Source organism: Manis javanica, chromosome 7, assembly GCF_040802235.1.
Source record: "Manis javanica isolate MJ-LG chromosome 7, MJ_LKY, whole genome shotgun sequence".
NCBI lineage: Eukaryota > Metazoa > Chordata > Mammalia > Pholidota > Manidae > Manis > Manis javanica.
In genome coordinates, this window is record NC_133162.1 from 8,417,747 (window position 1) to 8,429,943 (window position 12,197).

Here is a 12,197-nt window from a genome sequence, read left to right on the forward strand (position 1 = left end):
TTCCAGTATGTAAATGTTAAAAAAAAAAAGTTCTGTGGCTACTTTGATTTCATGTAGACTCCCTTATTCATGAGGTTTGTCACAGGAGTTAAAAAAACAACGCCCTACATCTGCATCCTGTCTCCTTTCTAGTTTATTCATTTTATTTAAGATCCATTCATTCATTCAATCCATTTTATTTAAGATCCATTCAATCAAAGATCCTACACTGCCAGCCCTAAGAGTCCTGGCACGTAAGTGAGGAAGGCTGTCTCTGATGTTTAATTATCCATGTCACCACTGACAAGGGGTTGACAGTTACTTTTTGTTATGACATGGATTGTTCAGCATGACTGATTTAAAAAAAAAGTCTGGCAGTTCACATCATTGGCCTAGAAAACATCCAGTAATACAAATTGTTTTAGTTTGTAAAACTTAACCAAAATCAGACATTTAATTGGAGATGCAAAAGTTTTAATGCTGTTTTGGAAAATATTTCTTCAAAACGTTGTCTTTCTCATAATGAAAAAAAGAAATAATATCTGGTATGTCAGTGGTTTGTTGACAGCACAGGTATTTTTTGTTTCCTTGTCTTAGGTCTGCCAAAAACTCTGCTTTGAGCTTGTTAAGTTCTTCTGCTAGAAGCTTCAAGGTGTAAGGAAGAACTTGGTTGTCTAAAATAAAAAGATTACAAAATTAGTTACGTAAATTAAATCATGCTGGGCTGTTACTGAACTAAGAAGTAGTGAAGCAAAAAAGCAGAAACAGGAAAGGACAATTTGGTTTGAAACCAATAGATTTCTACAGTGATGGGAATGTTCTGTATCTGCCCTACTCAACCCAGCAGCCACTGGCCACATGGGCAGTGTGACTGAAGAACAATTTTTTTTTGTTCCACAGTTTTATTGAGAGAATTCATATGCCACACAATAATTCAGTGGTTTCAGTATATACACAGAGATGTGCAACCATTACCACAGTCTTATAGCACATTTTAACTACTTCACAAAAACCTGTACCCTTATCTGTCACCCTCCTGTCCATCCCTGCACTCGCCCCCAAACCCCAGGGCAACCATTAATATACTTGCCTCTGGAAGAGTTACCCATTCTGGACATTTCACCTGACAGGACGCATACAAATGTGGCCTTTTGTGACTTGCTTCTTTCACTTTGCATGTTTTTAAGGTCTGTCCATACAGCACATATGGATACTTCATTCCTTTTTGTAGCTGAATAATCTTATTTTACAGATAGACCACATTTTGTTTATCTGTCAGGTGATGGACATTTAGGTTGCTTCCGCCATTTGGTTATAATTACTAATGCTGCTATAAACATTTGTATACGAAATTTTACATGAACATATTTTCATTTCTCTTGAGTGTATAGCTGGAATAGAATTGCTGGATCTCATGGTAAATGCATTAATCATCTGAGGAACTGCTAGGCTGTTTTTCAAAGCATCTGTACCATTTTACATTCCCACTTGGAGTGTATGGGGGTTCTGATTTCTCCACATTCTTACCAACACTTGGAATTTCATTCTAGCTGTCATAGTGAGTGTGCAGTGGTGTCTAATTGTGGTTTGGTTTGTATTTCCCTGATGACTAATGATGTCAAGCATGTTTTCATGTTATTGGCCTTGTGTGTATATATATATATATTGGAAAAATACCTGTTCAGATCCTTTTCCCACTTTAAAAATTGGGTTATTTGTCTTTATTATTAGTGGTAAGAGTCTTTTGTACAAGCCCTTTATGAGTAAATGATTTGCAAATATTTTTACCCACTCTATGGGTTGTCTCTTTTACTTTATTGATGATAGGATACCTGAACTTTTATTTTATTTAAGCATAGATCTAGAGCTAGTACCACCTCCCTTATCAAAACAAAGCATAAAAAACTCCGTTTTTTTAAGGGGTAGGAAATGAGATGAGTGATTTAGCATATCCCTAATCCCCCTTCCCTTCATTTTATACAGAACAGAAAAAAGGCAAATGGTCGAGAGAGAACTACTACAACTATTTTTTGTTGTTACTCTGCTGGCCTTTCTGTTCCAGGAGTTTCTTTCAAATTTTGGATTATAATCCTTAGGTGAGTTGCAAGTTGAAACTAGTGTTTTTCTAAAGTAGAATCAAATTAAACATAGTACTACAGTTCTTGAGCATGTGAAGGTTTTGTGAAGCTTATTTCCATGCAGGGTGCCTTTGTGCACTGAGCTAGGTTATAGTATAAAATCTACTTAGGATCTTGGTTAAAAGAAACACTTGAATAAACACAGTATAGTTGGTACATTATTTCTGTTTCCAGTGTTCTTGGCTTCTGTAAAGGCAATGCTGCCGGGGAGCAGACACATACCTGGCAGCTGTTCAGCCTTGGGCAAGTTACTTGATCTCTCAGAACCTCCATTTCCCCATTTGTAAAATTACATCTGCCTTATAGGACTGTAAAGACTAGAAACCACATTTATAAGGCAGTTAGCATACAAAAGCTCAAGAAATGCTCAGCTGCTGTTCTTAAGTCAAATTTTAAATATAGCAAGGCATTCAATATTTAAAACCTAAGTGAGTTATTTTATAAAACTATAATTACCACATATTTCACTTTAGTTCAGGCTGACAATACACTGAGCTTGTTCAAACCCCATGCTGGTGTTACACCCGGCTCCTGACTAGCTCTCCCCACCCTCCCTTCACCCCAGGTTCAATGGCCTCTTTTCTGTTAGAGAAAATTACCAACTGCCTGCGGGCTTTTGGATCTAATGTGTCCACTGCCTGGAACAATCTTCCCCAGATATTTGCATGGTTTGTCCTTTCCTTTCATTCACATCTCTGCTTAAATGTCATCTCTGAGAAGCCTTCCTGATTACCCCTTGATAAATAAGTCCCCCCATCCTCTACACTGCCTTACCCTACTTTATTTTTCTTCAGTGCACTGGCAGATACACACACACACACACACACACATAAATATATTTTGTTTCTTCACTCTAATGTTCTGCTCCCTCCTGACTCCCCAGTATCTAGAATAAGGTCTAATAGAAAGTAGCAATTCAATAAAAATTTACTGGATGGATGAATATACCCAGTTTCCAGGCTAGAATTTTCAGTTTTATATAACCAAACTGCATATTTAACTGAAAGTATGATGTAAACTTTGTGACTGAAAGTTAGCAAGGGAACATGAATAGCAACAGTCGTGTCACCTCAACTGCATGTAACTGCCCAACATACCTTTTGCTTCCTTCATTGTCTGAGAGACAATTCTTCGGAGGGTCTGATCAACTTGATGGAGAATGCTAGCTGAACAAATAATGCGGTCTGTTTCCTATGTGATACAAACATTGTTAATGGAAGTTACATAGTTCTCATAAAAGAAATGGCAAAAGTGTAAGGGATGCGTTATGTGAAGACAGTAAAAGAAAAGTTAAAGCGGCTTTTCTGTTTCAGTTATCCTTCCCTAGAGAGGGTCTAAATGATATATCCAGTTGAAAACAGTTCCGTGGAGACAATGAATGGTATGTTGGTAAATGTCTAACAATGGGCTTTCCAGTAAACCACCACCCAGTGTCTGTCAGTTACCATGGTGTGAATATTCCCATCCTTTCCCGTTTCAAGCCACCAACCTAAGGTCAACAGCCTCTGACATTTCTGAAAATCTGCCGGTGGGCTTTGACCAGCCGCTGCAAGCTGCCTGCAGTGCACTGCTGCTTATCCCATCCCCGTGTCACAGGTGGATGCTGGCACGACGGCAAGGCAGTGACAAAGCATTTTTCATATTTTACACTCAGTTAAAAAAGATCTTCCTATAAAGTTGTGCCTTCTCATTTATTTTAAATCTATACTGACTTACCTTTTGTTCCATGTTGTCCTCAACATATTTTACTGGATTTTCCAAGGCAGTAAGCAATAAATCAGTCAACTTCAAGCTAGAAGAGAAAGAAGGTGGGATAAAATACATCCGTACATCAAACATGTTTTTAAAGAACTTGTGTTTATGAATACTAAGCTTAATTCTAGAGGAATGAAAATGCTATAACCTAAGACCCTAAACAAAAGGAAACATGGAAGCTACCTTCTAAATCCTTCAAAATCCAAGTGTATTCAAAACAAATTATAAGCCTCCCGAAATCCACTTATGGAAAAAAACATTTCCTAAGACTTGTATCAGTAAGCCTTGAAAGGATATTTTCTCTTTTCCTCACTAAGTGCTGAACTTTAGCTGCTAGAACTTCATTTTACTCCCTCAGGGATGCTCAGCCTGTACTTTCTAGCTCCTGCTTAGGTATTGGACATAGACCGGCAAGTTCCTCACTGGTCCCAGGGCCATGGAGGGTTGAGTTCATTCAGTCATTTAATAAACAGTTATTGAGCATCTTCTAATATGAAAAATATTATACAACTACATACATGAAACTACGTGCTAAGCTGAAAGTGTAGCAAGATCCCCACCCTCTAGGCGTGAAATGCAATGAGATGAGGCAGGAAATACATAAGCAAAAATAATAGTTTCAGATGGTGACAGGTGAATTAAGCAAAGTGATTGTCCAACTCATATTCTTCACAGGCGTTAGGACAGTCAGGGAAGCCAGTCAAGCATAAATATGTGGTAGAGGGGACGGCACATACAAAGGCCCTGGGGCAAGAACAGCCCTTCTCATGGTCATGGGAGAGAAGGCCATTTGGCCAGAAAGTAGCAAGAGGCGAAAGCGGTAGGATATGAGGTCGGGGAGTTAATCAGGGATAGAATGTGTAAGTTACGGTAAGGAGTTTGAATCTTAGAGTGCAGAGGGTAGCACTAAAAAAATTTGAGCCAGTGAACTCACTGAGTGAAATCTCAACTTCAAGGTGATCTTTCTCACACTGAAAAGAGCCCAGGTTCTGGAGTGAGTGAGATTGCACTGGGTCCAAACCCTCGGCCACTTGCTCCCACTACCAAGTGCCACTGCTCTGCCACTTACTACCTGGATGTGCTACCTTCTTGGGCTTCAGTTATCCTACCTATAAAATGGGGACAGTTATATTTACCCTCAAGGTTTGCCATGAGGACTGAAGGTGATCATACATATAAAGGGTTCGGAACATGCCCAGTACGTGGTGTCTGCTCATAGCCGGGGCTGCTAGGGGTAGCAGTGTTTCACGGAACCCGGGACAGGCCCCTTTGTCAGATTATCTTTCAATTTTTCAAGGCAGGGTCACCAGACTTCAAACAACCCTTTCACAGGTATGTGTGACTAGTCTGGATATGTGAGAAGGTGACCAGACTCTGAAGGCCCAAGACAACACTGCAGATTATCTAAGAGTTGGCATGGGCACTGGAGATGCCCACACCTCCTCCCCTCCAGAAAGGACGCAAGGCAGTGGGGATAACCTGAGGCTGCTCTCACAGGGTATCTCAGTGCCTCAACCAACCATTCACTGCCAAAGGAAAACATTTCAAGTATTCCAGAGTGAGTAGCAATCAACTAGTTATTGCCTGCTCAAAGGTTCAGGATATTAGGACAAATTAAAATTAAGAACCTCAGCAGCAGCTTATTTTATAAACCCTAGAAACAACAGTCACTTAATCCATTTTGTGGGGGTGGGGGGGTTGTTTGTATGTTAAAGCATATATCACAAAATGCATGGAAGCTGTATCCTGGGAACTAAACATTTTGAGGAATGACTTTAAAAAATTTACCTTTTAAAAGTTTCCAATGCCAAGTTAGGCAGGAGCTAAGGAAATGTGGGCAATATACCTCTAGAACTGCGGTGTATGATACAACAGCCACTAGCCACATGAGGCTACTTAAGTTTAAAGTAACTAAAATAAAATTTAAAACTCAGGTTGTTGGTTTCACCAGTTACCTTTCAATTGCTCAATAGCTGCACATGGCCAGCAGGTACGATACTGGACAGTGCAAATTAGAACATTTCCATCATTGCTGAAATTTCTATTAGGCGCTGCTCTAGAACTCTCAGGACATCTATTGTGAATGAAAGCTTTAGCACCACAGCCACAAGCCTCATATATACAGACCTAAGCTACTTTAGCAAGAGCATCAGAGATGTGCCCTATTCTGAATTCCCTGCTCTGACCTCTGGGAGGATATAATCTTAACAAGAGTACACGTTTGTGAACAAATTTGGGTTCACATCTCAGCTGTTGAGGTCCATGACTCTGGACAAATGAAACTTCTCACTCAGTTTGCAATAATCTCCCTCCCGCGCTTGCATAAGGATTAACCAAGTGGAATACAAGTAAAGCACTTGAGCACCTTGCCTGATGGCTCTGAGTAGGATACCTGGCCTCGGAAGAACACATCGCAGTCTGAATTGTGAGGCTGTTGTGTTCCCAAGCGTTTTTTTCAGGGTTAGGCTTTTCTATCTTGCTTCCCATCAGGTGGATGGTCTGGGTAGGCAGTGCCCGTGGTCTCCGGCTATTCCTCTGTAAACAGGTCTCGAGAGGACAGTCTAAAAAGAGCTGGCAAAAGCCTAATGAATCTAAAAACAATTTGAAAGCACAAAATTATTGGCATACTGTATTTCCAAAATGTGAAATAAACAAATCAAATTATCCCAGCTACAGCAGGAAAAATCATTAGCAATCCTGAACATGTAGCTCTGAAAACTAAGTAAATCCATATAAATCCCGTGATCCAATTAAATGCTCATTAAAGGCAGCAGTAATTTTGATATGAGAATAAATGCCTGTGTGTAGGAAAAAAAATGTTTTAATTACATTTCCGAGCCAGTTGGTAAACTTCGTATCTCATACTTTGATAATAAAAATTGTCATCTAAAACCAAAAGCAAAGGTCTAGAAACAGCAGTCTTCGTCAGGAAGTAGCAAGACTGAGCCTCATGAGCTGCAGAAGAAACCAGATCTTGATCCTTTAAGCAGGTTATAAAATCTTCCCACATGGCTTCAGTCCTGTTGGGTGGGGCAGACATCTGACACCCGTTGATGACAGCCGTCAAGAAGCCTTCTAGGTACTTCAGCAGTTCCTGTCGAAGCAATTTCCATTGGGATGGCTACAAAAGTCAGAAGAATTAACAATTCATATTAGGCTTTGGCCAGCAGGGGCGGTCATGCCACATTGTCACCTTGCCTTATATGCAAGTTTCAGCCCACAATGCTGAACCATCTGAGTTCTCTAAACTCAACAACTTATTTTCTCATCCTCTGTGTCTTAGTATATACACTGTACCCTCTGCGGAAAACTCCTACTCAGTGATGTTAGTCCTTTGTGATTCTTTTCAAAGTCAGCCATGCAGAAGGCAGCTCAGGCCCTCCCCTGGCAATGACACCCTGTTCTGTACATCCTGGGTCTCCGCTCTAGCACGGTGTACACTGTTGCGGCATTTGTTTGCACATCTCTATCTTCCTGCTAGGTGAACAGTCCATTGTATAGCCAACCTCCAGCAGGGGGTCTGGCACCAAATAGGTGTTCCAGAAATACAGATGAAGTGACTGACTGACTCAATGAATGAATACATGAAAGAATGGAAAGTGGTTCCCGTCCAGGAGAAAGGAGGAGGCAGCATCGATATCCCGCCAAAATAGGTCTTACTGAGATACAGCAATGTTGGTTTGCCCTTGAAATGAGAGAAGTTGAGGACAGAAAGTGGATCAGCTGAAAGGTCCCTGGGTCAAGAGGAAAAGGCCACAGGCTATCAGCCAGGTTGGGATGGGATGGGGGAAGCTAGAGGAAGCAGATGGAGAAGAGAACAGCTAGAGAATACAGGTCATCTTGTGCTGCTGAAGGACTGGAAGGCACTGACATAGGTATGAGGTCAAGGCTGGAGGGAAAACAGGACAGGAGATCTGGGTCCCCCTCCTGCTGTACTTGCTTTACACATCGCTGAGCTTACAGCACGTACAACAAACACGTCAGCTAAACCTACTAAAAAGGAATCACAGCTCACTTCCTAAAAGGTGAGGTTTCCTATCCATGGTGACTAGGTGAATAGTAGAAGACGGGGAAAAAACATAATAATACAACAAATACAACAACCTTTATCAACAACTATCAGCTTTCACCCGAGTGGTGGAGATTGTGTCTCACAACTAAGAATGGGGATGTATATATAACTGCTAGAGCGGTCCAAGATTTTTCCACACACCAAATGTACTGTATCTTTGCATATGTACTTATAGAGTGGAATCGCATATTTTCATTTTATTTATGTGAATTCATGTACACTCAGGCACTAAAAAAATGACAAGTGTAACTATTTAAGTATTTCAGAATATGTCAATCAAAGAGTATTTGTTCTAGAGTGAGGATGGGATGGGAGACAATCTTCGCTTCCCCCAGAGGCTGTTTTCATATGCTTCTCCATGTGTTTTCACGTGCATCTTACTGTGCTGGTTGTGATTTGAGGACCTAAAGAGAAGGGAGTATTTGAAACATACCAGCCCATACTTCATCTGGCAGTTAAAAAAGGAACAGCCATCTTTTCCTATGCTGGCAGAGGCAAGTTCACCCTGAGATGAAGAGTGAGCTTCAGAGGCCACGCCTGTCATTTGTACACCTCTATTTTCGTGGTTAGAACGCTAGGAATCTTGTTACATGTAATTTTGTATTTTTTTTTACAAAGGGTCCCCAGACTGTATAAACTTCAGATCCCACAAAACCTGGATTCGCCCATGGCTGGATGCTAAACTGTGTTGGAATTTTTGAGAGGTTGCATCCTTCTCCTGAGATCAAGCTTCCCAAAGGATTTTTAAGTCTATTTGCCTCTGAGCGATTTCCACCTTGCAAGCTAATTTCAAAACCTAACCGTGTCTGAAGACTCCACTGTGTAGGATATACGATACATATATAACCCCAAATGTACATATAAACGCCTAAAATGAATTATTCTAAGATGGATCAGCTCAGTCATGTTAATCCAGCTCCCGTCTCCCGGGCCAGGGATCCACTTCCCACACTGCACACGGCCCAGTATTTTGTACTTTTCCTCCCGCGACCCGTCTCGGGCCCGCCCCCTCCGTACGGACCAATGGCGGTGCGCTCGCCTCCTTGATGAATGCGTCAGGCATGACGTCATCGTAGGCTACCACGCCGACGGCCCAGCGGCGCTCCTGCCGCAGCCGGTGGCTGAGAACCCGTGCGAAGGTCGACTTTCCTGCTGCGGGTAAGCCGCAGAGAACGCAGAGTCCCAGCTTCCGCGGCCCCTCGCTGCGCGCTCCTCTGACGTGCTCGCTGGTCTTCATGCGGCCCTGGGAGATGGAAGGCGGCCGCCACTCCGTCCGGCTCCTCCCCTCTACCGCGCACGCGCAGCCTCCCACCGCCCTGCTGCGCCGCCTGGTGCCCGGAGCGAGTCTTGCAATCCTCAAACGCGCGGCTCCCTGCTGTTTCCGAGGTGGTCCCGTTGGTCACCCGGAGCGGGTGTCGAGCTCAGTGACGCAAGTGTTCTGGGCTGGGGAGATCCGGCGATGCACTTCCTAACTCCTGGACATTTCCCGAAGGGTCAGAGTTGCACTTAATCTTCAGTTAGAATCCTCCTCTCTACCGGAAACTTGCAAGCCATTAGGAATTGCGTTTTAGTTTTGTAACAGTGAAGTGCCCTGCCCTGAAAAATCCCGGAAGACACTTTTTGGAGTGGCGAAGCCGACAACCCGACGACGGCGCTCTGCTGCCCTCCCGGATGATGGGTGGAAGGGCAAATAAATGTTAGCTACTGCGCCTCAAGTGGGCAGCAACTGGGATGAAACAGGCAGGAAAGGAATATCCCTATACCTTAATTTCAACGCGTTCATGCAGAGGACAGTAGATATTTTAGTGTTAAAAAAGATAAACTAAACTGTGGAGACGTATAAAACAACTTCCTCGTACGGGGTGGTGTTGTAGAAAAACTAAATTCGGATTCGGGCTTTCACCTTATTTTTAAGAGGATTACTGCTTAGTCATAAGGATGTTCAAAATGTGAACAAGCGAGGTTACTACGGGTAATCCAATGCTAAATTAGTGATGACAGAGCCAGTGAACAATCTTTTTCTTTCTCTTGAAGGTGAACACCGAGTTAAACACACTCTCCATTTCGTATTGTATTGCCTTGATCTGGTGCAAGATCCCTCTCCTTGATTTATTGTACACTTTTGTGGGTAAAATTGTAACATTTCCAGAATATCTCGCCTGGCTTTAGTACATCTGCATATCAATAGGCGTTCAGAGGGGGAGAGAAGTATGGCTTTGGGAATTACCTGCGCATGGAGGGCTTATCTGTACCCGACATGTGAGGGGAGGGCAGGTTTTGCTTCTGCTGGAGCAGGAGAGATGGCCCGGGACTGCAGTTTGCGAGCAATAAACGGATTTTAAACTTTATTTCTCCCTTTGATTTCGGTTTTTAAAGGTATTTTGCCCCAGGATTTCCTTTCCCCAGATGTACACCGTCCATGGGTTGTACTTGTTGGGAGAAGCAATCTCTCGTGTACCCTTACTGTTCCTGCATTCTCCATTGGGTTTGCCAAGATTGCAGTGCCCTGAGTGCCATTCACCTGAGTCGTTAGTCAGGGTTATGTTGCAGTGAGCAACCTGGCAAGATGAAGTAATGTCTTCCTCCACAGAGCAACCTTGCTTGTTTGCTACAAAAACACTTTGTCATGCAACCCAGTCTGTGCGGAGGCATCCATCATGGGTCCATGTCATCACCATGGGACTTGAGGAGAATGAGAAACTGACACAATCCAAAGTGAAGCTCTGATTACTGCTTTGCTTTGAGTAATAAAGTCCTTTTTCTCTGACCCAGAAGTCTTGTGTATTCTGCCAGCAACCATGGAAAAGTAACAGCTTTTGGTTATTAGCTGTAAGAAAGGGTAAAACCTCAGATCCCACAGTTCGTGACAGTTTTGGTGATGAAGACAGACTGAAGACAGAGACACTGCTTTCTGGAAGAGGAAGAACAAAAGAACTCTGCAGGTCGGGTTAGGGGATATGAGAAGACTCCCCAGTATCCGGAAGCAAATGGTATTGTCCAAGTGAGTATGCTAAGAACTTTGGGAAGGGAAAGGACTCAAAACTCGACTGCTGTATTGGTACTAGTCCCCGTACTCAAAATGACCTGGTCTTTGGCATCCCCGCAATTACAGGGGACAACAGATGAACCTAAATGCAACTTCATCCCCAAAAGACATTTGTGGTCCATTTTCCCTCAGAAACCTGAAGGGGTACAGGTCACTCCTGTTTAGGCTTTATTGTTACCCTTGACTTAAATCACTATTACATTAGATTGTCGCATGGACAGTGTCACTGAGTCAAAGTGCAGCCTCAGTTGTCACAATCCGCCCCTTTTGATCCTCATAAGAGAAACGAGGTTGGTCGGTAGCTCTTCCTGCCGGAGCAGTCACTGTGCTTTGGACTTGGAAGTTAAGACTGATTGACTGACCTCACCTCACTGGTCTGTTATGCCAGGCAGGGCTTTAGGCATGGCACAGGACTCTTGCCTTACCTAGGTCTCCTGACTCCCAGCAAAGGATCTAACACCTCATTCTACATCCCTTTTGTTCATCTTTAGTAATTCCTAGAAATAAGCCTTCTGCAACCTCTTTCTAGTCACAGATTTTCACCTGTAAAAATACTTTGCCTACTAAGATTTTTAAAAACATAACAAAGGTATCCTAAAATATGAGCCAGATACTCAAATGTCATCTAATTTTGTATGTGTAGCATTTTCTGATTTCCCAAAGGACCATTCTGCTCCTGGTATTGTGAGGTTGAATGCAAGTCATTTACTTAATGTAATCATCAATCTCATTAACTCTAAAAACCACTAAAGTGTCTGAAGAAAAGATCAAAGGTACAAGAAGTAGGGCCGCTAAGACAGGAGAATCTAAATGTTACCAACCTCTGGTTCACAGCAATGATGATGAAATGGATTTGAATTCCTTGCTTTTTTAAGCTTCCAAACAACCATCTTGCAAGTAAGCAATTCTTAAAAGAGATTTCCATTGATCTTTGTTTTCTTCCTATCATTGTTATATGTTTAAAATAATTATAAAGATGTTTAAAACAAACTCAATAGTGTAATAAATGAGCTTTGTATTTTAACGCTGTGGAAGTTATTCAGTTCACTTGATATTTATGTATGAGATACTATGTTAAATACTTGGGGATTCACACTTAAAGATCTGCTGTTAAAAAAAACTCATTATTTGAGGAGAGAAAGTGAGGAAAGTAAAATTATCAACAGCACAGAGACAAATGAAACTACAAATTAAGAAAATTTACACC

The 12,197-nt window shown here is 42.1% G+C and overlaps 1 protein-coding gene across 4 annotated transcripts; it reads right to left on the bottom strand.

Moving 5' to 3' along the window:
- Positions 1-160: 160 nt before the first annotated feature.
- On the bottom strand, positions 161-9,328 carry PSTK (phosphoseryl-tRNA kinase). Of its 4 annotated transcripts, none has more exons than XM_073240177.1 (6): positions 8,984-9,328; positions 6,702-6,993; positions 6,238-6,463; positions 3,834-3,909; positions 3,215-3,308; positions 161-653 (listed from the first exon to the last, which is right to left on the bottom strand). In XM_073240177.1, exons 1-6 carry the CDS (start codon positions 9,179-9,181, stop codon positions 454-456), a joined length of 1,086 nt encoding a protein of 361 aa, XP_073096278.1. In that variant the 5' UTR covers positions 9,182-9,328; the 3' UTR covers positions 161-453. The 4 variants fall into 4 exon arrangements, with proteins under 4 accessions (XP_073096278.1, XP_073096279.1, XP_017505191.3 ...); XM_073240178.1 differs by having other exon boundaries at positions 6,265-6,463; positions 8,984-9,326; XM_017649702.3 differs by having other exon boundaries at positions 8,966-9,324.
- Positions 9,329-12,197: the final 2,869 nt, after the last annotated feature.

What these genes read in the sequence shown, in the direction of transcription:
- PSTK (XM_017649702.3), bottom strand. Translation starts at nt 9,181, where the DNA reads ATGAAGACCAGCGAGCACGTCAGAGGAGCGCGCAGCGAGGGGCCGCGG. An exon ending in AGGCGAGCGCACCGCCATTG is followed by an intron (nt 6,994 to 8,965) that starts GTCCGTACGGAG and finishes TGACTTTTGTAG; the next exon opens with CCATCCCAATGGAAATTGCT. An exon ending in ACTCAGAGCCATCAGGCAAG is followed by an intron (nt 3,910 to 6,237) that starts GTGCTCAAGTGC and finishes TTTCTCTTCTAG; the next exon opens with CTTGAAGTTGACTGATTTAT.